General features: G+C 54.5%; 2 protein-coding genes and 1 long non-coding RNA gene across 14 annotated transcripts in view; 2 read left to right on the top strand and 1 right to left on the bottom strand.

Annotated features, from left to right (window-relative positions):
- Positions 1-4,134, top strand: part of CLASRP (CLK4 associating serine/arginine rich protein) — a 45,033-nt gene extending 40,899 nt beyond the window's left edge. For 9 of the 10 annotated variants that reach the window (XR_010593355.1, XR_255873.4, XR_010593356.1 and 6 more), the window contains 2 exons: positions 3,181-3,205; positions 3,937-4,134. Coding sequence is in view for 6 of the 10 variants with exons in the window: in XM_005295694.4 (XP_005295751.1) it covers positions 3,181-3,205; positions 3,937-3,979 (68 nt within the window). In the remaining 4 variants the exon portion in view is untranslated. Of the gene's footprint in view, positions 1-3,180; positions 3,210-3,936 lie in introns of those variants that run through there. The other variant, XM_065570696.1, reaches the window with a different exon arrangement.
- Positions 4,135-10,712: 6,578 nt separating this feature from the next.
- Positions 10,713-12,028, bottom strand: GEMIN7 (gem nuclear organelle associated protein 7). 3 transcript variants are annotated; one of them, XM_065570728.1, is made up of 2 exons: positions 11,903-12,028; positions 10,713-11,160 (listed from the first exon to the last, which is right to left on the bottom strand). In XM_065570728.1, the coding sequence occupies exon 2, from the start codon at positions 11,149-11,151 to the stop codon at positions 10,771-10,773; it is 381 nt and encodes a 126-aa protein (XP_065426800.1). In that variant the 5' UTR covers positions 11,152-11,160; positions 11,903-12,028; the 3' UTR covers positions 10,713-10,770. The 3 variants fall into 3 exon arrangements, with proteins under 3 accessions (XP_065426800.1, XP_065426801.1, XP_065426802.1); XM_065570729.1 differs by having other exon boundaries at positions 11,839-11,989; XM_065570730.1 differs by lacking the exon at positions 11,903-12,028 and adding an exon at positions 11,811-11,833.
- Positions 12,029-20,443: 8,415 nt separating this feature from the next.
- On the top strand, positions 20,444-24,542 carry LOC135976156 (uncharacterized). Its single transcript, XR_010593364.1, has 2 exons — positions 20,444-20,982; positions 21,111-24,542. It is a non-coding gene; the product is annotated as an uncharacterized LOC135976156 (long non-coding RNA).
- The last annotated feature ends 226 nt before the right edge of the window (positions 24,543-24,768 follow it).

Raw genomic sequence — 24,768 nt, forward strand, 5'->3', positions numbered from 1 at the left:
AGTGCATGGCAGTTGTGGCCATGTTCCTGCACAGGCGACAGGTACAGGTGTTTCCGTACCTCAACAACTGTCTGATCAAGGGCTGGTCCAGAGAGCAAGTGGAGGCGCAAGTCGGGTTCATAACAGCAGCTTTCGACGAACTGGGCCTTCTCCTGAATGTGCAAAAGTCAGCGCTGTCCCCGGTCCAGCGGATAGAGTTCATAGGGGTGGTATTGGACTCCGTGCAGGCCAGGGCATACCTCCCGGAATTGCAGTTCCAGGCCCTGGGCAGCAACATTTGAAATCTCAGGCAGTTCCCTACCACAACTGCAAGGAATTGCCTGAAGCTTCTGGGACACGTGGCTGCTTGTACCTATGTGGTACAGCACGCCAGGCTCAGACTCCGGCCGCTCCAATCGTGGCTGGCCTCAGGATATCAGCCAGTTCGGGACAATCTGGACAAGGTCGTCACCCTGCCTCACCCTTGACTCCCTCCTGTGGTGGTTTGACCCACAGGTGGTATGTGTGGGAGTTCCCTTCACCAGACCTCAGCCATCCCTCTCATTGGTGACAGATGCGTCAGCCTTGGGGTGGGGTGCACATCTGGGAGAGCTCGGGACACACTCTGGTCTCAGGCGGAGCTTGCTCTCCACGTTGTCAGAGAGCTGAGAGCGGTCTGCCTAGCATGCCAGACATTCCAAGTTTATCTGGAAGGGAAATGTGTCTCGATTATGATGGACAGCACCACAGCAATGTTTTATATAAACAAACGGGTGCACGCTCCTTTCCCCTTTGCCAGGAAGCCCTCAAGCTGTGGGACTTCTGCGTAGCTCATTCGATACAGCTGGAAGCATTGTACCGCCCTGGTGTACAGAACGAGTCAGCGGACTATCTCAGCAGGTTATTCCACAGCCACAAGTGATCCTTGCGCCTGGATGTTCCGAACTCCATCTTTCAACAGCGGGGGTTTCCCCACATAGACCTGTTCGCCACATGATGCAACAAGAAATGTCAGCAGTTTTTGCTCCTCCATGAACCACAGCCCGGGCTCCATTGTGGACACATCCCTCCTTTCCTGGGATGGCCACCTCTTGTACGCGTTCCCTCCCATCCCTCTTGTTCACAAGATGCTCTTCAAAGTTCAGCGGGACGGGGCCTCAGCGATATTGATAAGCTCCAGCCTGGCCCCATCAACACTGATACACATCTCTCCTGGAAATGTCTGCCAATCACCTTGCCGCTCTTCCCGGATTTGATAACTCAGGATCCAGGTCGTCTCCAGCACCTGAACCTTGAATTGCTGCATCTCATGGTGTGGAAGCTCCATGGCTGAATCCAATGGAGCTCGCTTGTTTGGACCTGGTCAGACAAGTCCTCCTTGGCAGTAGAAAACCTTCCACAAGGGCTACCTACCTGGCCAAGTGGAAGAAATTTTCAATCTGGTCGGTGCAACCCTGCAAGTCTCCAACACTCGTGTCCATCCCCCTCATACTGGACTATCTGCTCCACCTCAAACAACAGGGGCTGTCCATGTCGTCAGTAAAGGTTCACTTGGCTGCCATTTCTGCCTTCCATCCAGGTGCAGAGGGTCAGTCTGTCTTTGCCAACCCCATGGTCAGTTGTTTCCTGAAAGGTCTCGACAGGCTATATCTGCACATCTGACAGCCGGTCCCGGCCTGGTCCTCAGTCTGGTCCTCTCCAGACTAATGGGGCCACCTTTTGAATCGCTGGCGACATGTTCTCTGCTGTACCTCTCATACAAGGTGGCGTTTCAGGTAGCAATAACATCAGCCAGGAGGGTGTCTGAACTTAGGAGGCTCTGATGTTAAGGCCTTGTGTTCTATAGGGACAAGGTTCAGCTCAGGCCGCATCCGGGTTTCCTTCCCAAGGTTGTCTCCCAGTGTCACGTCAACCAGGACATCTTTCTCCCAGTTTTCTATCCTAAGCCACACTCAAGCAGCAGGAAGCAGAAACTTCACTTGCTGGACGTTTGCTGGACATTGGCATTTTATGTTGAGCGAATGAAACTGTTCCGGCAGTCCATTCAGCTGTTTGTCGCTGTAGCGGACAGAATGAATGGGCTTCCAGTCTTCTCCCAGGGGAACTTGTCATGGATCACGTCCAGGCATCCGGGAGTGCTATGGCCTGGCGAAGGTACCTGCCCCTCTGCTTACAGCACACTCCACCAGGGCACAGGCCTCGTCGGTGGCGTTCCTGGTACATGTTGCAGAGCAGTGACGTGGTCATCAGTACACACTTTCACCTCGCATTATGCAGTTACCCAGCAGGTCAGAGACGATGCCGCCTTTGGTAGATCGGCGCTTCAGTCAGCGAAACTTTGAGCTCCAACCCCGCCTCCAAAACTTTGGCTTGGGATTCACCTAATTGGAATTGACATGAGCAATCACTCAAAGAAAAAATGGTTACTAACCTTCTCGTAACTATTGTTCTTCGAGACGTGTTGCTCATGTTCATTCCAATACCCACCCTCCTACCCCTCTGTCGGAGTAGCCGTCAAGAAGGAACTGAAGGGGTAGCGGATTGGCATGGCCCTATATTGAGCGCCATGAAGGCACGACCCCAGGGGGCACCCAGGCCGACCCGACGGATACTGCTGGGGAAAAATCTTCTGGTGGCCGTGCCCGCAGCGCGCGCACACCTAATTGGAATGGACATGAGCAACACATCTCAAAGAACAGTTACGAGAAGGTTAGTAACAGTTTTTTCCCAGTCCTTAAGCTATTTAGCCAGCCAGTGCGTGAGGCTTTGGTGTTCACACAGAACCAGTTGTGGTGTTGAGTGACAGACCTTTATGCTGCTAAGAAGTGTTTAATGAAACTGCTGCCATAGCTCGCAGTGCTGCAGATACTTGCGTGCCTGTTCACCTTGGAGCTCACCAGTGATCGCATAGGTATCAGTGGAACTGAGACTCAGGTTACCCTCCCCTCTTGCAGGGTCAGGTCTGTACTGTTCAGTACGTCCTTTCCCCAGAGCAGTGGGCTGAATCCCCTGCATTTCTCACTTAGTTCACTATCAATCAGCACAAGTTGGGAGAGACTGTCCCACCCTCCAGAGCAGCCAGGTTACCCTTCTCCTGACCCCTGAGCTCTTGTGCCCACAGGGCAGCTGCATCTCCTAAGCCCGTGCCCCCAGTACAGAGGCGTCCTCTCCACGTTGTAACCCTTGCTCTTTGCTTTGCAGGTCGGGAATATGGTTCCTCCAGGAGGTAGGTTCAGTCTCCCCTCGCCTGGGATGGGGTAACCAGCCGCCTGCAGCTCCCAGCCCTGCCCACGGGGGAGCTGGGAGGGCAGCCAGTCCTGAGACTTGGGGCGGGTAGGCACAGGGAACACACGTCACTCAGGACCCCGTCCTCACATCCTCATGGACCTGGCGTGCCCTGCTAGTCCCTCTCGTGCCCCTCGCCTGGCTCCTGGCACGTCGCGGGCTCCTCCAGTTGCTGCTGGCCCTGCTCACACCCTTGGCTGTTCACCTGCATGCTGAGGCAGGGGGTGTCCTTGCCCTGCAGCGGGGCAGGGCTGGAGCTGTGCTGAGGGCAGGCTCAGGTGCACTCAGCCAGCTGCGTCCATGACCACTTGGCTGCCCTGTGCAGAGCAGTCGTGCCTGGGCGGGAGAAGCGAGGGGAGCTGAGCCGAGGAGGGAGCTGTCACTCTCTGTGGTGCTGCTTGATTGAGGCAGGCAGCGGTTTCCGAGTGGCCCAGTCCCTGTGTCACCTCTGGGTTCAGCGGGAGGGAGTCAAACAGTGAGGCCCATGGCAGGCTTTTTCATGGATCAGAGAGATTGATGCAGCTCTGCTGCCTCCTATGGGGGGGGGGGGGGGAGTGCTGTGTGGCTGCTAGTGAGCAGCTGGGGGCCCTCCTTGCCCTGAATCAGGGCCAGGGCTGCCCCGGCTGCACGTTCCCCTCCTTGCTCTAACCAGCCTGTCTTCTCCCTCTGCAGGCGTTCACGCTCCCGGTCCAGAAGCCCTCACTACCGCCATTAGAGCGTGGGTCCCAGCGCAGCACTGGTCTCTGCCCCCTGGTGGTGCGATCGGCTCAGCAGGCCCCGCCAGCCCTGCTGTGTAGCAAAGCTGTACATTGCTGTTCTGTTTTTAAGATGCCAGTATCGGATAATAATAAAAAACCTCCTTAGCCCTTGCAGGAGCCTTAAACTGGGCATCTGGGATGAGGCCTCAACTCGGTCTCCCCTTTGTCTCCAGGGCCTTCCACCTTGCGCTCCCCTCCGCCCTGAGGCGCCCCCCCCATCGCCTCCCATGGCAGCTCCCCACCCCAACTCACCTCTGCTCCGCCTCCTCCCAGAGCACGCCGCCCCCGCTCTAATTCTCCTCCCCTCTCAGGCTTGCAGCGCCAAACAGCTGATTGGCGCCGCAAGCCTGGGAGACGGGAGAAGTGGAGCAGCGACGGCGTGCTCGGGGAGGGGGGCAGAGGTGAGCTGGGGTGGGAAGCCCTGAGGTGCCCCTGCAGCAGCTCCCCATGCCCCTGGCCCAGGGAGCTGCTTGGCACCTCCGCAGCTCATCTCTGCTCCTTCTCCTCCCTGAGCATGCCGCCCCTGCTCTAATTCTCCTCCCAGGCTTGCGGTGCCGAACAGCTGATTGGCGCTGCAAGCCTGGGAGGCGGGAAAAGTGAAGCGGCGACCACGCGCTTGGGGAGGAACGTTGGAAAAAAAAAAAACTTGGGCGCACCGCTTTTTGCCACCCCCAAATCTTGGCGCTCTAGGCAACCGCCTAGTTCACCTTAATGGTAGCACTGGCCCTGTTTGTCTCCGCAAAGACCTGCACCCAGGGTAACTGCAGAGCTTTCCTGTGACACGGGGCGGGGGAGGGGTGGAGCTGAGCAGTTTGACTTTGGGAGGAGGGGAGTGGCTCTGCAGTGTAAGGGAATGGGGGCTAGGGGGCAGTAGCTGTAAGCTGTATCCGTCCCCTTGGAATGGCTGTGGCCTGCCCCTGCAGACAGCAGGAAAGTGGGAGGAATAAGGCTTGGAGGACACAGGGTGGCTTAGGCTGTGGCTTTCCTAAGGAAATGTCAGCTCCCTCCACCCCTGGGCCCTCTCTGCTAGATGGGCTAGTGAGTGCTCTTAGGAGATGCAGGCCTGGAGTGCTGAGAGGGGAGGCTCCTTCCGGGGTGTTAGAGGGCTGATTCCTTCTCCCTACCACTTCCCTGGTCCTTCTCGTGTGAACAGAGAGCAACACTACCCACAGTCCGAAGGTGCAAACAATTCCATGTTTATTGGGGTGAACTTCCAGCAAGCTTAAATCCAAGTTCCTTTTTCCTAATTTTCATATCCCAACTTCGTGCCTGTTTGCCCCTAATTTAGATAGTAATATTCTTAGCTATACCTTAACCAATCATTTTACTGAAATTTACCTAACAAATCCTCACCTTGTAACATGATTAGCTAACCTTGGGGTGGCCAACCTGAGCCTGAGAAGGAGCCACAATTTAGCCATGTACATTGCCAAAGAGCCCCTGTAATACATCAGCAGCCCCCCATCCGCTCCCCAGCGCCTGCCGGCAGCCCCCACCAATCAGCGCCTACTTCCCCCCCACCCACTGCAATCAGCTGTTTCATGTGCACAGGAGAAGATGGAGGGGAGTGGAGGAGCGAGGGCATGGAAGGGGTGGAGGGGGTGGCAGAGCAGGGGGTTTTGCAGTGAGCACCCCGCAGCACATTGGAAAGTCAGCATCTATCACTCCACCTCTGGAATCAGTGCCTAGGAAAGAAGCCACATAATAACCTCTGAAGAGCCGCGTGTGGCTCCGGAGCCACAGGTTGGCCATCCCTGAGCTAACCAATTATATCCCACCACCTTAATCAGTTTATACCCAGCAAAATTAATTATACAGCAGACAGAACCAGCCAGACCCCATGCAAATAAACAAGAGCAATGTGGGAACTATAATGACAAAACAATACAGAAGTGAGGATTTCACAATGACATCTATAAAGACAGATGGGTTTCCTAACCATGTCTATTGATAAGTGAGTTCTTACCAAACAGAAAACTATCCAACTAAATTTCTTTTTACATCTTCTAAGCTCTTCCCTTTCTCTGGAGGTGAGCGATCGGATCCCCTTCCTAACAGCCCCAGATGGCCTTATTTCAATATGACCGGTTTGAAATGTGTGCGGATGTGACCAGTCGCTTCCCAGCTTACGGCTGCTCCCACTGCTTAGCCAAAGGTCTTAGCCTAAGAACAGGGCTTCAGACTGTCACAGCGAGAAAAGGCCCTTACACAGGCTGACAGTGATTCTGAAACTTTCTTTTATACCTCTAGAACTAGCTACATGATAAACATATACCTACATTCTTAAAGTATAGGCCTTTACAGACAGGCCTGAATCTATATCCTAACACAGGGCTGTGAGGTCTCCCTGCACTAGCCTGGGCCTTTTCTCTGGACGGTTCTGTTCCAGTTGGGTATGGACCTGTGGCTACTAAACCTGTACATGGCAGGTGCAAGCTCACCTGCTCTGAGTAGGGTTTAAACTGATGGACGTGTTAAACCAGAACAACTTATGTGTGTGTACGGGTCAGAATCCAAACCCAGTGCCTGTTCTGGTACCTGCAACGTGCCATTACCTAGCTCTTTAAATGCCACTACACCACTGCGAGGAGGCTGGGTAACAAAACAAGAATTGTAATTCATAGAATTGTGGGACTGGAAGGGACTGTGAGAGGTCATCTAGTCCAGTCCCCTAAGTATTATCTAAACCAACCCTGACAGGTGTTTGTCTAACCTGTTCTTAAACACCTCCAATGATGGAGATTCCACAACCTGCTTTGGTAATTTATTCCAGTGCTTAACTGCCCTAACAGGAAGCTTCCTTAATGTCCAACCTAAACTGCCCTTGCTTCAATTTAAAGCCATGGCTGCGCCTATCCTCAGAGGTTAACAAGAACAATTTTTCTCCCTCCTCTTTGTAACAACCTTTTGTATATTTGAAATCTGTTATGTCCCCTCTTTCTTCTCCAGCCTAAACAAACCCAATTTTTTCAATCTTCCCACATAGGTCATGTTTTCTAGACCAGTGGCTCCGAACCTTTCTAGACTACTGTATCCCGTTCAGGTGTCTGATTTGTCTTGTGTACCCCCAAGTTTCACCTCAGTTAAAAACTACTTGCTTACAAAATCAGACACAGAAATACAGAAGTGTCCCAGCACTCTATTATGGAAAAATGGCTTCCTTTCTCATTTTTACCATATAATTATAAAATATATCAATTGGAATATAAAGATTGTACATTTCAGTGTAGTATATAGAGAGTATAAAATCACTGGCTGTGGGAAATTTTAGTGTGTGCTGATTTTGCTAGTGCTTTTTACGTAGCTTGTTAAACTAGGCAAAGAGCTAGATGAGTGCTGTACCCCCTGGAAAACCTCTGAGTACCCCACGAGTACACGTACCCCTGGTTGAGAACCACTGTTCTAGACCTTTGATCAGTTTGTTGCTTTCTCCAGTTTGTCCACATCTTTCTTGAAATGTGGCACCCGGAACTGGACACACTATTTTATCCCAGCTGAGGCCTTATCAGCAGAATTACTTCTTGTGGGTTGCTTACAACACTCCTGCTAATTGGAGCTGGTTGATATTAGTGAAACCTGGGGGAATGATTTGCATGCTTAGGATATTAAAGATCAATGGTTGTAACCTATTTAGTAAGAGGAATAAAAGGGGAGGGGAGCTTGATGTCAAAAAGGCCATTACCTGTTTGAGACACTGATAACAGAAGAAAGTGCTGGTGAATGCTTATGGATCAATGTCTAACAGATAAAGCACAAGATGGGGTATTAGTTGGTGTCTGTAACAGCCCACCATACACTAGGGAACAGGCTGACTGGCTCCTTACACACCTATCTATAAAATGTAGGGCAAAAACTGATCCTGGGAGACTTCAAGTAGAGTGACACGTGCTGCCTGTATTAAAACATCCTTGTGTTTCGGGTGGGGGGCAGGGCTTGCTGCTTGGCCCCTCTCGCTATTTAACATTTTTATGAATGACCTGAAACAAAACAAGATCATCACTGAAAAAGTTTGCAGATGATATCAAAATTGGGGGAGTGGTAAATGAAGAGGACAAGTCACTGGTTCAGAGCAAGCTGGATTGCTTGATAAACTGGGTGCAAGGAAACGGCACGTGTTTTAATACAGCTAAATGTAAATCTAGGAACAAAGAATGCTATACCGACAGGATGGGGGGGCTATCCTGGGAAGCAATAACTCTGAAAGTGTTTTTTTGGGGCGGGGGGGGGAGACGAGACAGAGGGAATGCTGGATAATCAGCTGAACTGAACTCCCAGACTGATGCTGTGGCCAAAAGAAGTAATGTGACTCTGGGATGCATGAGTAGGGGACTCTCTAGCAGGAGTAGAGAGGTTCTTTTCCCTCTGTATTTGGCACTGGTGCTAATGCTGCCAGAACCCTGGGCCAGTTTGCATGTCTGCAATGCCCAATAAAACTAGGTTAGATCCAGAAAGTGATTAGAGAGGTCTGGGAAACTTGCCGTACATTGAGACTTAAAGGAGCACAATATCTGTATTTTAAAGAGACCATTAAATGGTGGCTGGATCATGATCTAGAAGTATCCACCATAGGCAGAAGTTATCAGATACTAGAGGCCTCTTTAATGTCACAGATACAGGCAGACCAAGACCCAATGGCTAGGAGCGGAAACTGGATAAATTCAGACCAGTGGATTGGAACAGGATATATTATTATAATAATCTGATCTCCTAGAACTGGAAAGGACCTTGAAAGGTCATCAAGTCCAGCCCCCTGCCTTCACTAGGAGGACCAAGTACTGATTTTGCCCCAGATCCCTAAGTGGCCCCCTCAAGGATTGAACTCACAACCCTGGGTTTAGCAGGCCAATGCTCAAACCACTGAGCTATCCCTCCCCCCATTTAGATAATTCATTTACTAAAGGCTGTAGTGGATTCTCCAGCACTTGGAGTCTTTCACGCACAATTGGAGCTTTCTAAAAGACACACTCGAGCTCAGCCCCGAGTTTGGAATGCAGGAATCGCCGGGTAAGACTCCCTGCCGGTCAGACTAGATCACCATGATCCCATATGGTTTAAAAACATTAAAATCTATAAATGCCCGCCTGTTTTAGCGGAAACATCCAGTGCATGTGCTTACCAAGCAATCCCAAGAGCCAGCTACAGCTACCACCAGCCCTCCATGCTAGGGTTGTGTTGTGAATAGGGAAGAACATCTATGGCTCACTATGCTGAAGCTGGGAGGACACCATAGACGTGGCCAGCAAACAAGATGCCTGGCTTGTCTCATTTTCACAATTAACTCGAAGCAGAAATATGCCTGGGCAAATGCCAAGCACCAACTCCAGCTGCTCAGTGCTTGGGGTGGGGAAACTTGTTCTAGGGGCCTGATTTTCAATCTAAGTTACCTTAAAGGAGCCTGATCTTCAGGGTCCTCGACAGGTTCTGAAAATCAGGTCTATTGAAGACATCTCCGATTGGATTCCCAAGGAGTGCAAATTGAACCTTTAGTCACAACCGAAAACCTTGGCCAATTAGCTCATTTCCAGGTCAGAGGGGTGAACCCCATGGTAGGTTCCAGAGGAGAGACTGAAATCCCTGCTCCACTGATGCCAATTCACAGAGTGCATTAGCTTGCCAAGTTTCATCTCTAACGGCGAGGCTCAACCGCCCCGTCCCATCAGGCCAATAATCCATACAGCCACGACAACCTGCAGCCTCCCCCTGCAAGCCCGTGGGGTCCTCTTGTCCTTCTGAACTGGCCAAGAGGAACCAGGGAGATCAGATATTAACTACAATCTGAAAGAAATTTGAGCTGGAAAATCCTATTGCATCTAGTGGGCTGCCCCTCCGCCCATCCCAATGGCGCTCTGCAGACTTCTACCAGCTTCCCGGGGAGACCAGTGCACAGCCTGAGACCTTGCTCCTGGCTCAGATTCATCCGAGATTATTGCGTGCTCCGCTTCAGCCTATTACTTTTCAGCCTCACCTCAATCACAGTCCACAAGGGCAGACACGTCTTCTAACGCTGCCTAGGCCATCACAGTGGCACAGGCCTCACCTCTGTACATCCCAGCTCTGTTCTGCACCCTGGCCCACACTATGTTCTACACGGGGGCTGGCAGTTCAAACCTTACAGCAGCAGAAACAGGGAGGCTTTGGTTTTACAGCCGCAATATCCTTCCCTCCTGTGATATTCATGAATCCCACTTTGGGCTGGGTGTCTGGACAGAAGGGAGGGGAGGGGTGCAGCAGTGACAGACAAGGTTCCTCAGGTTTCTTCCCCAATTCGAATAGGTGCTCAGTTACCCACAGCCAACAACAGGGATGCCAGGTGCTCACTGAGCCACCCAGACTGGTAACGTTCAGCGAGCAGATTTGGTGATCAGGAGCTATTTGCAGAATGATCACTTTGGCCTCCGTGCTCCAAAGTGGTGGAAACTTTTAGGGGTTCTATTCAGTGGGGCCAAGCGGATTATCCAAGGGAATGGGATATTATGTTTCCATAACTAGAAGATAAAAGAAACAGAGATGAGTTGTGCCAAATGGATGCCGCTCCATGCACCCCCAGCTCCCAAGCTCATTTCCACTCCAATTCAAGGCCACCTCCAGAGCAGCACAAATGGGTGGAGGGGAAGCATCACTTTCCAGCTATGACGCTGGGGCCTGCGAATTCACCTCCACTCTGAAAGGTGAAGAAAGAACTCTGCAAGCTGTACCCGAGTGTGTTTTTATTAGAAAGCAGGACAGGTGGGCAGGGTGCCTGTGGCAGTCACAGCTCGAAGGTGTAGGAGATGATGTCCGAGCAGCGGAGCAGCGCCTCCCTGTGCACACCTAGCGGGGTCTGCAGGTCGGACACCTGGAAGTTCAAGATGTCAATGTCTGAGGCGTCGAAGGCGGCCGAGACGTTGACTCTCTCGTACATCGTGAAGTGGATGGTGTGGCCAACCATGGCAAACAGGCTGCGCAGGTACCGCTCCCGCAGAGCCACGCGGGCCTGTTGCTCCCGCTCCAGATCTGCCTCGTTCCCACAGCCCATAGTGGAGATGCTGATGGGGCTCAGAGCCTGGTACCGAGGAGAGTTGGGGTCAAAGCCACGGCTTGTGCCATCCGGCCCACGGGGCAGGCGGATCACGCTGACTGGCACCTTCATGGCAGGCTCCTGGGGGCAAAGGCAGCAACACGTGAGCTGGCAGTGCAAGTCCCTGTGCCAGAGCAATACTTTCCACAGACTAGGGATGTAAATAGTGGTTAAACAAATGTAACTGTGTAACCTATTACAATTTTGTCAGTTACATGGTTAAACATTTAACCGGAGAACTAGCGGTGCGGATTTTACGCAGGGCCTTACCGCCCAGGAGTCCTGGCTGCCGCCCCTGGGACAGCAGCAGGGCTTAACTGTTAACCCAAACCAATAAGACTGATGCTTATCGGTCAATTGGCTAAATACATTTTTACATCACTACCACACACCTGCCGGGGAAGGGCGGGCTAGAGATACCCTCCCCTCCCCCAGAGATACCCCTACCACCAACCCCCCCGCATCTCCCATATCCCCCCCACAAAAAAAAATACCCCCCACCTGGATACACCCAGCCCCTCCCCCCAACTCCTCCTGAGATACCCCCCCACGAGCAACCCACCCCAAATACACCCATCCCCCAGCTGCCACCCCACCCCCACCCAGCTCCCCCCAGAGCTACCCCATCACCGATACACCCAGACCCCCAACTACCGCCCCCTAGTGCCACCCTATAGCAGCCTCCCCTCCCCCCCCAGCGTCACCCCCCCTCCCCCGAGATCTCCCCCTACCCCCAGAGTCACCCCCCGAGCTCCCTACGAGATCTCCCCGCTCGCAGCGCGGCCGGCCCGAGTCAGAACCGGAGGCTCCGGCCCGGCCTCACCCTGCGGCTCGCGGGCCCCTGGCGGCTTCCGGAGAGCGATGGACTCGGTGCAGCCGCGGGCAGAGGCCGGCTGGGAACAGGAACCGCCCGGCTGGTTCCGCCCGGCTCCCCCCGCCCCCGGCAAGGCCCCGCCCCTCAGACACCAGCCCCCCCCGCGGCTCCGCCCCGCCCCCCAGACACCAGCCCCCCCTCACGCGGCTCCACCTCGCCCCCCCCCCCAGACACCAGCCCCCCACCCCGCCTCTAGTCCGCAGCACCACCTGCCCCCACGTGGCTCCACATCAGCCCCCCCCCCCACACCTCCGCCCCGCCCCCACACCAGCCCCCCCGCGGCTCCCCCAGACACCAGCCCCCCGCCTCTACTCCGCAACACCACCTGCCCCCACGTGGCTCCACCCCGCCCCCCCCACACCGCCGCTCCGCAGCCCCACCTGCCCCCTCCCATGCCTCTGCCGGACACCTGCCCACCCGCGGCTCCGCACTGCCCCCCACACCTCTTCCCACGCCTCCGCTCCGCAGCACCACCTGCCCCCCCCCTGGCTCCACCCCGACCCCCCGCCATCAGCCCCCCACCCCACGCCTCTGCCCAGACACCTGCCCTCCCGCGGCTCCGCACTACCCCCACACCTCTGCTCCGCAGCCCGACCTGCCCCCCCCAAACTAGGGTTGCCAACTTTCTAATAAAAAGAACGAGGAGTCCTTGTGGCACCTTAGAGACTAACAAATGTATTCGTTAGTCCCCAAGGTGCCACAAGGGCGTCTCCTTCTTACAGACTAACACGGCTACCACTGAAACCTGTCAACTTTCTAATGCAGTGGTCCCCAACGTGGTGCCCGCGGGCGCCATGGCGTCTGCCAAGGCATCTACGTGCGCCCACCTACTGACAAGGGAGCGCCCCGCCGCCAAGATGCCACCGAGAAGCGGCAACATCAAGAAGCGTTGCCACCGAAATGACGCTGCTTCTCGGCGGCATTTCGGCAGCTGCTCGTCCGGCGGCCGTGCTCTTCGGCCGCTAGTTGTCAGGTGCCCGCCCCACAGAAAAGGTTGGGGACCACTGTTCTAATGGCAGGAACCCGAACATCCCTGCCCCTGCCCCTTCTCTGAGGCCCCGCCCCCGCTTCATCGCTCCTCCCTCAGTGGCTCGCTCTCCCCCACCCTCACTCACTTTCACCTGCTGGAGCCTGGGGCAGGCAGCTGGCGACGCTTACCTCAGGCAGCTCCTGGTCAGTGGCGCAGCAGGGCTAAGCCAGGCTCCCTGCCTGTCCTGGCTCTGCGCTGCTCCCGGAAGCGGCTGGCAAGTCCCTATGGCCTCTAGGCGCAGGGGCGATTAGGAAGCTCTGTGCACTGTCCCCACCTCAAGCGCTGGCTCCAGACTCCCATTGGCCCCATGCCTCTGCTCCACCCCCCAACACTTGCCTCTCCACACCTTCCGCCCCACCCCGCCCACCTGACACCTGCCCCCGCACCTTCCACCCCGTGCCCCTGACACCTGCCTCCGCCCTCAGCCCCCCACACCTGCCCTCACCCCGCAGTACAGCACCCCTAGCACCGCCCTGCTGCCAGCCTTGCCTGCCAGGGGAGAGCACTCCCTAGTGAGCCCACCACCCCGCTCCCTGCCCCACAGTGCCCCCTAACACCACCATGGGGCCAGCCTGGCCTGCCAGGGGAGAGCAACTCTGCTGAGCTCCCCACCCCGCTCCCTGCAGCACAACGCCCTAGTGCCACCTGTCACGGACTCACCGGGCGATGCTCTGGAACTGCTCCCTACGAAGCCAGTCAGGACTCTGGGGGAACCTCCTCTCTGTGAGCAGACTGTCTCCAGGGCAGGAAGCTCACACAGCTTCGACCTTCCTGGGTCTGACCTTGGAGCATTCAGCATCCCCTTCCACACCGTGCTTCCCGCAGCGAGTCTGCACAGGCGGGGCTCCTGGGGAAGCCAGTGGGCCCTGCACCCCAACTCCGCAGTCAGATCTGACTCTCAGCCAGCCAGTAAAACAGAAGGTTTATTAGACAACAGGAACACAGTCTAAAACAGAGCTTGTAGGTACACACAACAGGAGTCCTCAGTCAGGTCCATCTTGGGGAGTAGGGAGCCCAGACCCCGGTGCTGGGCCTCTCTCCATTTCCCCAGCCAGCTCTAAACTGAAGCCCCTTCCAGCCTCTCCTCTGGCCTTTGTCTCTTTCCCGGGCCAGGAGGCCACCTGATCTCTTTGTTCTCCGACACCTTCAGTTGGCACCTTTGCAGGGAAGGGGCCCAGGCCATCAGTTGCCAGGAGACAGGGTGTCGGCCATTCTCTGTGCAGACAGCATCACACCTGCCTAGAGCTCTGCAACAATCACACACCCTTATCCCACCACCTAGATACTTAAGAAATGCATAGGGGAAACTAATGCGCCTTGCTCCCTGCCATACAGTGCCCCCTAGCGCCGTCCTGGGCAGGGCCGGTGCAAGGATATTTTGCGCCCTAGGCGTAACTTCCACCTTGCGCCCTCCCCTCCTCTCCCCTCGGAACATCGCTTATTATAAACTTTCAAAAATGAATACTGCATAATGTGCCATTGTTCATTAGAATAACTACAAGGGGGTCAGAGGAGATGATCACAACGGTCCCTTCTGGCCCGGGAGAACCTATGAGCAAGGAGGAGGCTGAGAATGCCCCCAGCTCGCAGGGTCTCTAAACGTTCCCAGACTCTGAGTACTTTGCCCTCCGGGGAGGACCCAGGGGCAAGGAGGGCAGAGCTGGGCTCTCCCAGGGAGCAGGTGAGGATCTCCCTGGGGATCAGGGCTGGCTCCCCACATTGGCACAGTGCCACTGGGGGGGGTCGGTGTTTGGAAGCGGCACCTGCGCCAGCCCTTTCCCCTCCGTCGCGCTCCAGGGTTTAGTTTCACTTTCCCTCGCCCCAGAAGGCGGCTGCGCCTGGCCCCAGGCGCGGCGCGTTGGGGGGCGAAGCTCACCTGAGCTCAGGACCGCGTCCTGCCTCCCCCAACAGCTCTGTCCCTCAGCCACGCTGGTTGCCGCGCCCAGCCGGCTGTCTCCTCCTTGCTCCGCCACAGGCTCCCACTGACCGTCCTGCACGGCACCCCTCGCTGCGGGGGCGGGTTTGTAATGGAGGCCTCGCTCCCCGCCCTACCCCTCTCAGCTGACTCCCATGACGCTGGACACCGCTTTTTGGCACCCCCAAATCTTGGCGCCCTAGGCAGCCGCCTAGTTCACCTAGTGGTTACACCAGCCCTGGTCCTGGGGCTAGCCCTGCCTGCCAGGGGAGTGCACACCCTGTTGAGCTGCCCTCCCCACAGCCTGCAGTACAGTGCCCTCTAGCGTCACCCTGGGGCCAGCCATGTCTGGCAGGGGAGAGTGCCGTGTCCTTGCTCCTCCTCCTCCTCCCCTCCCCCTGAGCCTTCTGCACACCACAAAACATCTGTTCGCGGCTGGTGGGAGGCGCAGGGATGGAGAGTTAGGCACTGATCCGTGGTGCTGCTGGCGGGTGGGGGGAGCTGATGGGGGGCTGCTGCTGTGTTACTGTGGCTCTTTGGCAATGCACATTGGTAAATTCTGGCTCCTTCTCAGGCTCAGGTTGGTCACCCCGGTCTATCTACACAGCAGCTAGGAGGTTGCTCCCTAGCCAGGTGGACAGAGGCCCAGTTTTATTCAAGCTAGTGCGCTAACAGTAGCAGTGTGGCCCCAGTGTGCGGGTGGCCGCCAGAGTACAATCCCACTCACCCTCGGGGAACATACTCAGGTGGGAGTCAACAATCTGCCATGGCCCTGCTGCTATTGGAACCAGGCTAACTCATGTGTACCAGTCTGCCCATGCTGGGAAGCAGCCCTTGCATCTCAGGACAGGCCTGACCCCCGGTGCCCAGCCCTGTCCTGAACTGGAAATTGCCCACTTCCAAAGTGTGACCTGGAACTCTCTCCTCCACACCCCGCACTCTGCACTGGCTGGCAGGGGCTTGGGGTCTGAGTCATGGTGCCTGTGTCTGGTGATAGACAAGGAGGTGACTTGGAGGGCAGGTGCAGAGGGCCCATCTGCCCTGGAATGGGGCAGGGACACCACTGGCTCAGGAGGTGAGTGGGCAGGGTCTGGACTCTGCCTGGGACCTTTCTCCTTTGACAGATGGTCAAGCAGCAACACTCCTTCCCTCAGCAGTGGGGCTAGCACTGGTGGGGAGCCCCACAGGACCAGCTGCTTCCCAGGTGTGTCTGCAGTTCAGGTCAAGGGCAGTAGGGTGAGGATCAGGGAGGGAAGGGCCAGCCCCATGTTGCCCCGTGACCTGCTCTCCCAGCCAGGAACCAGCAGGAGGTAACAGACTGTCTGGGAGGGTGCTGTCTTGGGGAGGTGGGGTAGGGGGAATGGGGCCCTCTGTGAGGGAGGGAAACTATTGGGAGGGTGAGTAAGGAGATCTATGGTGCTAGGGGGTCATGGGAGCTGTGCACGGTCAACCCTGGCTTCCCCCAAAGGGCACAGCACAAACGTCTCTGCTTGTTCTCAGGCACCTTTCTGGGACGGGCCTGGGAGCGGGGCCAGCAGCAGACATGGGGCAGAGTGAGTCTGAGCCTCAGGACGAGCAGGAGGTAGGTGCTGTCCAGTTCCTTGCTGGGGCCCCTGGCAGTTTGTCCTCTGCAGCCTGGCAGTCACTGGAGTGAGCGAGTTCCCAGCCTCTCAACCCCATCGTTCCACCCCTGCCACCCATGTTCAGAGAGCTCCCCCTGCTGGTGTTGTCCACTGACTGGACAAGGACCTGAAGAGACCCTCCCCACCAGCACCATTTCCTGGGCGCTGGGACACTTCCCTAGTGCAGGGCACCTTGGCTGGCATCCCAGTCAGAGTCCTCCCCAGGGCCCCCACTTGCCCCAGCAGGATGCCCCTCCCCTCTGACTTGGGAATGTTAAATCCAGCATCCAGGTCACATTCCAGCTCCACGAATCCCCCATCTCCCATGGGAACCTTCTTCCCAGATGAGGTACTGGGTTTGGCAGAAGCCTCTCCGGAGCCCAGCGGCCTTCTGGGATGTGTCTGGATAGGTGTGGCCTGCTGGGGCCTGCCCACGACACAGTGTCCCAGGATTGCTGGAGACTTGCCCTCCACTTCAGTGTCCTTTCTACTTCTGCACTGTTACGTGCCCCTTGAACAGCTGCCAGCCTCACTCCAGAGGTGGCTGCATTTCAGTGGTGAGCCAGTGGTCCCTGCACACACTGCACACTCAGCAAAGCGTGTTGGGATGAAAGGTGCTATGGTCAGATCCTTATGCCCAGATGTTGGGGGAGCAGCCGTAGGGCTGGGCCCATGGGCTTTGATGGCAGCATCAGCCTGCCTGCTGCACTGAAGCTCTGTCTGCATCTCTCTCCACAATGGGCTCACAGCCCAACCTTAAGTTCTTTGTGGAGGATCAGCTCCAGGCCACCATGGTGAGGAGGGGCGGCTGGGGGGTTATGCCTTGGATGTAGGGCCAGGTGTGGTGTCTCCTGGAGGGATTGTGTTCCTGGGGGATATGGAGCAGTGTAGTGGTCTCACCCGTGGGCAGTGGAAGTGCTGGCCCGCTGGCATAGCCCACGGTCCCCGACCCAAGGCAGCACAGCTCCTGGTGGGATGGGAGGCTCTGATACTTGCCCAGGAATGCGCTGGCACCTTTGGGGCTCAGCCATCCCTGGGCAAGTCTTGGCTGGTGAGTGGAGGGGCTGATGGGGTCAGACGCTGTCCTTGGACTGGGGGAGGGGCTGGGAAAGAATTTCCCCCTGGTTTGAGCTGTGGGGAGCCTGCTGGCTTCCAGTTCCTCTAGTGCTGGGTGTGGCTGCCCTGCCCCGCCCCCATTGGTCCCTCCGACAGCAGGGGTGGGGTGTGTGGCAGGCGGGAGGAGTTACTAGCTGAAGGGCAGGCTGGGAGGGGTTCTCCCTACTCGCCCAAGACCTGGCCTGGGGCAGCATTGCTGATGGAGCAGCCAGCCCAGCTACTGTACAGCCCGGCACCCGGCAGTGCAGCCCCCCTCCCTGGGATGTGGCCCATGCAGTCGCAGCCTGTGCAGGTCAGGTGCTTGGCTTGTGGTGCTGCACTATATGCTGGGACCGGCTGTTACTGATTCACAGGGTCTGTGCTGAGCCGTGCCCTTTGCATAGCATCCTGGGGTGACCCCTGTAATGCATCAGATCCCAGGGGTCACATTGTCTCAGCAGGGCAAGCCATCAGCCTCAGCCCCTCTAAGTCTGGGCCTCTGGGCTCCAGCGCCCCCTGCTGCGCACAGTGAGCTCATGTTTGGGGACGTTTTTCCTGTCAGGGATTACTTCATAAGCCAGTACCTGCAGTGACCCTGTGCGGCCTTTCCAGAGAGGGGGGTAGTTACTAATCATCTGCAATATGGTGTTGGGGACCCTTCGGTTAGCAGGAGACAGACGAGCATGGGACAGTTTGTCTTGGTGGGAGCCAGGGCTGTGCCACCTCCTGATCCTTTGAGCTCCAGCCTCGTGTTCTCCCCATTTGGAGTTTCTGCTCCCAGAAGCACCCTGCAGCCATCTGTTCTCCCGCCCTCCCTTGGTCTCCAGCCAGGCTGTTTGCCCATGCCCAGCCTGCCTTGGCTTAACTGGGAACGGCCCAGCCCTTGGGCTCTGTTGTCTCTTTGGGATCCTCCACCACAGGGGCAGGTGCGACGAAATGGGAATTTTTTGTAATATTTTTGAGTCCCGCTTGCCTCCGTTTCCCCTATATTTTGCATGGCTACCCAGTGGGGGGGAAGGATTGTTTGCTCTCAGGGCATACGGAGAGACGTGGGGCGGGGGGTGTCCTCACTGTCTGAGCGGACTGAAGTCATTAGAAAGGACTGGCTGAGGCTGACCCATATCAATGGAAAACCCCGGTCACCAGCACATTGACAACTGGCAACCAGTGCCCCACCGCCTCTCAGAGGGGAGCTGAGCAGAGACCCTGGCTCGAGACCAAAGGACTGGGTGGTGGGAGTGGGGAGGAAAAGAGCTCTTCTGGGAGAGGCTGGGAGCTCTCACTGCTTGGCCTAAGGAAGGGCGTCAGAGACAGCTGGCAGGGCATTGCTCTGGGCTGATGGGACCTGCCTGTGCTTTCACGCTTATGGTGATCTGAGCTCTTCCCATGCTGGCTTCCAGCTGCCTAATAGACCCACCTGTGTGAGTGTCTCCGGTGCATCGGTCCCTGCGGAGTGGACTCTACCAGGAATCCCCCGTTCCCTCCCCCCTGGGTGCTGGACTCAGGCCTAGGAAACATGAAACCCCTGCACAGCTGGAATGGGGAGAGGTTGGTTTCCATGGAACTGGGGGAATTTATGCTGGGCTGTGGCTCTGCCGAGGTTAGTGGGGTGCTCCAGAGAGTTCAGGCTCAGCCGGAGCTGTAGGCTGTCCCCCAGGTCTCCTGGCCGCCTATCTGTGGGTGCGCACCTTGGGGGCAGGCCTGCCCCTCACCCTGGTGCTGGGGCTGACGTTCCTCTCTATCCTCTGCCCCACTGCTCAAGAGGACATCAGCCTTCACTTCGTGCTGTGGAGCTGCCTACATGTCTACCAGTGCATGATGGACAAGGCGACGGATGTGTGCCTCTTCCTGACACAGCTCGGTGAGATGGTGGGCCAGCTGGCTGTGCTGACCGGGGAGCCCCTCATCTTCACCATCAAAGCCAACCGTGACTGCACCTTCCTCAAGATCTCCACGTCGGACTTCTACGAGTTGGTGTCCCCCTTTCCCTCCACATCCTGTGGGCAGGGTCTGCCCACCTCCCACCCCACTTCCATCTAGACTGGTGGCCTGGGTCAGATTGGGGCCAGTGCTCCCTAGAGGGGAAAGGCACCGTGTCCCATTCCCCACCCCCATAAACCAGCCAGTCCTCTGCCCTGGGCTGGATTGGAGCTGTCTCCCCCTAGAGGGGAAAGGCCCCATGTCCCAGTCCTCCAATCGTGCACCTGTTGCATGGGCCTGGATTCTCCTGCCCTGGGCTGTGATCTGTCCTGGTGCCATGTTTTCTTGGCTGGCTCTGTTCCAGAGGAGGTGGGTGACTCAGGGATGGGGCGGCTGCAGTCACCAGTGCACTGGCAGCAACGAGGCCACCTGTGCACTGACGAGCTGCCCGCTCTCTCCCCAGGATCGTGCGGGAACAGCCCAGGGTGGTGCTGAGTGTTGGCCATACTGTGGCCGCCCGCATGTCCCCATTCATGCACCAGATGGACTTTGCCATCGATTGGATGGCAGTGGAGGCCAAACGGGCTTTGTACAGGAGAGTGAGGCCTGTGCTGGGAGGGGGGGTGCTAGGAAATCCTGGCTGGGGAACCCCAGTTTCTCCGCCTAGCCCAGGGCACAGCTGGGACCAACAGTCCCTGCTGTGTTTAACCCTTTCTGTGCCAGGGTAACGGGCACCCCTGTTACTCTCAGCCCTCTAAGAACTCCTACCACTGCTCTCTACCAATCAGGAGGGGTTTCAGCCACTGGGGACCACCCCGAGAGGAGATTTGACCAATTGGGGGGAATTCTGGGGTGGGGTGACTAGTCCGGAAGTGGTTCGTGTGACCCTTCTAAGAACTCCTCCCACCACCCTATACCAATTGCGATGAGTTTCAGCTGCAGAGGATTGCTCCGAAAGGGCAGGTTCTGGGATGGGGTGAACCACCCAGAAGAGGGTCGTGTGACCCCTCTAAGAACTCCTCCCAATGCCCTCTGCCAATCAGAATGCAGCACCATCACCCCATAAGTCCCAGCGCTGGGCAGAGGAGGCCATCTCTTACCAAGAAGACGTATTTTAGAAATCATGGAAAGGCTGAGAGGAAACATGGACTCCTTTGCCACCCCCGTGAGAACTTAGGACTTTGTTTTAACCCCAAGGACCTTTGGACTTGTGTGGAGAAAACGTTACAGCAGCGACAGTTCTGAAGAGGATGAGGGAGCAGCCGAGGGGATTCCTTTGGCCCAGCCATTGATGGATATGCCAGAAGCCAAACCCGAAGCCCAACCGCTCATGACACACCCCGATGAGCATGGTGGCCTCTCATCGTCCACCACCTTGGAGGAGGAAGGGGATCAGGGCTTGGGGGAGTCACCAGCGGACAAGGTGAATGGAAAAGACATCGCTCAGGTAAATGAATGATTAAGAAGCGACAGTCGATGATGGGGTGTAATGGCGTTAGGAACCTGGGGTTGTGTAAATCTAAAAACAAGCAATGGGAACTTACACTTGTTTCTTGTCTAAAAATCTCTTGACAGCTCAACGATGCCTTTCTAGAGGACCCGGAGGCCCTGGTCAGTATTGCATCAAGCAGCGAAGATGAACTCTGAGGATGATGGCTATGAGTTTAGGAGGAGGTTTGGCATGAAACTCGCTGAGCCAGTGCCACGTCGTGAGCGTAAAAAATTATGCGGACTATTGTACGCGTTGCTGTTTGCGCTGTTCTTAATCACTGTCTTAGGGAAAAGCTTTTTGGAGATTCTGAGGGCTGTGTCATAGATGCACCAGCCCCCCGGCACCATGACCGTGTGACTTGGACTTCAGTGGATATAAACTGCAAGCTCCGGGGCCTGTGTGCTGAGCTGTGTTTGGAAAGCTTATTGAACACTATTATTGCCATAGGTTATGCTATGCAATTTCTGTGCCTAACCCAAGAACATTTAATGCAAGGGGTGACCTTGATAAATGCTGTGCAATTCAGTGGAGACCCTGATCATGTTTTAAAGAAAATGCCCAAACTGGAAGATGCCTGCTTACAGAGTTATGTTGACCGTCTGGTCCGCACAAAAAGTGACAGAACCCTGCTTAAGAAAAAGACTTTTTGTAAGAAATCTAATAGGATTAAGTTAGAGAATGGTGAGGGGACAGCCTTAGAAAGCCTGAATCCTCAGAAAAGTATATTTTTTTATGATTTTGAATACACGCAGGAGACTGGGTTGCACACTGCCAATTACATTTTTGCTATGTCCCTAAAGCCGGAAAAGTCCTGGGAATTTAAGGCGATGAGTGTCTTTCTATGGCTGTTAAGACCTTTATTGGCAAAGAGTTCCAGGACTACATATTCCCAGCGCACAATTCCAAAGGTTACCATGTGTACTTCATCGTTAGACAGTTATTGAAGGAAAAGATGTGCCTAGAATTGATCACTCAGGGAAGTAAACTAATGTATGTGGAAGTTAAGGTCCTGGGCATTTGTTTTATAGACTCTTTAAACTTCTTGCCCATGAAGCTTAGCAAGCTCCCACAGGTGATGGGGTTTGAAGGGTGCAAAGGGTATTTTCCACATTTTTTTAACACTTGAGAAAAATCAAAATTACATGGGGCCTATGGCCGGTGTGGAGCACTATGGTGTAGAAAGCATGATGCCCAGGGAAAAAGCAGAGTTTCTCGACTGGTATCGGGACCACAGGTATGAAATGTTTGACTTGCAGAAAGAGCTCGCGTATTACTGTGAGCAGGATGTCAAAATTTTGAGACAGGCTTGTATCCTATACAGAAAAGAGATTATGAAAATGACGGAGAAGGGAGATATAGTAGACAGAGGACCTGATAAATTCACTGAGATAAAACTGTGTATAGACAAACGATATCCGCCTATATTACAAACCTAACCCCAGGAAAGAAATTCACTATTATGATTTTACCAGCCTGTACCCTTTCGTAAGCAAAACCCAAGAATACCCTATCAGACACCCCAATATACTTTATGACAAATTTGGACCCCTTGCAAATTATTTTGGAATTGCAAAAGTTAAAATGTACCCCCCCACGAGGCTTCTTTTCCCCATTGTTACCTGTCAGAATGGGTAACAAGCTTATGTTCCCGCTATGACAAACCTGTGCTGAAACCGAGCAGCGGGAGATGTGGCACCCTACTGACGAGGAGAGGGCCATCCTGGGGACTTGGTGCACGGTGGAATTGAATGCGGCCATAGCGAAGGGTTACACAGTGGCTAAAATATATGAAATCTGGCATTTTAAAGAAAAATCTGATGAACTGTTTTCAGAGTACATAAAATTACACTTCCACCAGAAACAAGAGGCTTCAGGGTATCCCAGCTAGTGCACAGACAAAGAAAAACAAAATCAGAACATTAACGATTTCTACCAGAAAGAAGGAGTGCATTTACGCCAACACGAGATCAGGTTTAACCCCGCTAAACACCAAATGGCTAAACTGTTTTTAAATTCTCTGTGGGGTAAATTCGGCCAAAGAACAAACCTACCCAATAGCAGCATCGTGAGAAACCCTGACGAACTCTTTCAGTACCTGTTTTCCCCCCCACTACGAGATTTCATCCTGTGAGTTTATCGACGATGAAACGGCATGCGTGTCTTGGAAGCATGCAAAAGACTAGTACTCAGTCTCTGGAAATACCAATGTTTTCATAGCCTGTTTCACCACTGGTTACGCCCGCTTAGAACTATACAACCTGCTAGACAGGTTGCAAGAGCGGTGCCTGTACCATGACACTGACTCGGTGAGATCTGTGAAAAGGGAGGGTGACTGGAATCACCTCTGGGGGATTATTTAGGGGACCTCACGAGCAAGATCCCGCCAGATCAACACATCACCCAGTTTGTGTTGGCAGGCCCGAAAACATACGGGTATAAGCTGTAGAGAGGAAAGGCCTGTATTAAAGTCAAAGGTTTTACCCTGAACGTAGCAAACTGTGAAAAGATCAACTTTGACAGTCTGAAAGATCTAGTCCTGGACTATTGCACGGGCCTGTGAGAAAACACCTCAAAAAAAGATAGAGGTGCAGCAGCCCTCTAGCGTAAGGAACAAAAATCAATGGCAAATAGAGACAAAAACCCTTAATAAAACACAGAAAGTCGTTTACAACAAGAGGGTCCTAGGAGAAGGGTTTAAAACCCTGCCCCATGGCTTTTAAAATGGATACAAGGTGGAAACACCCCTTTTCTGCAATTCGTGCGGGGCCTAGCAACTGTGGGAAAAGTTACTTTATAAAAAATGTGTTGGATAATGCCAAACAAACATTGTCTGTTATGCCTGAGAATATTGGATAACATGGCTATCAAAATCATTGCAAGATACACATGTCTGGGCTTGTTGAAACATGTTTTGAGCAAGGCTAGGCATGCCCAAGGATTTAAATTTAGTTTTTACAAAATTCATCACCATCCGGTCGTTTTGCACTAAGTCGTTAGAATACAATTTTTAAATCCGGTCAAAAGATAAACCCTTGCTACAATGATGTAAGAAAAACACGCAGTGATAGCCGCAGGCGACAGAGCAGGGGTCTTGTAATTGTCTATTGTGAAACACAATGTCTGTGGCATTTTTGTTTAAAAATTTCATAATGCTTTTAGGAAACAACACGCTGTTTGGGGGGTTCCCGTATGAGTCAAAAAACTCTCCACGGTTACGCTCTGCCAGATATAAGGCGAGCCAGTGTTCACCAAGTTGGTTGCGTGGATGCGTGTTGACCACCAAAGCTAGGGGTCTCTGAGATAGCTTGCTGCCAGGGAGCCAATCACAAAGGAACACATCTAAGAAATTCTTTTTCGTGTAATGGGCCATTGATAAGACATGTGAGAGCTGCACGGTGTCCATGTTCACATATAGTCAAACAGAACGTTTCTCCTCTGATTTATCTCTATGACGTTGTCAAAAAACCCATACATGATCATATTGACGGTGACGGTTAAAGCCTTCCCAAAACGTATTTCTGTTCTCAGGTTCCCAGTTTTAATCAGGGAATAGTGATCGGTGCATTCCTGGTCGGGAGACGGGTAAAAGGCAAACAAGGTGTAACCCAGTGTAAACTCCTCACGGTCGATTAACAGAGAATGATCTTTCGTGTGTTTACCAGCTGTCTGTACCACATTCATGTATTCTCTCATGCAGCATCCTGCCTCAAAGTCTGGTTGCAGAGGCTTGGTTGGTATCTG

Source organism: Chrysemys picta, chromosome 17 (genome assembly GCF_011386835.1).
Source record: "Chrysemys picta bellii isolate R12L10 chromosome 17, ASM1138683v2, whole genome shotgun sequence".
Lineage (NCBI taxonomy): Eukaryota > Metazoa > Chordata > Testudines > Emydidae > Chrysemys > Chrysemys picta.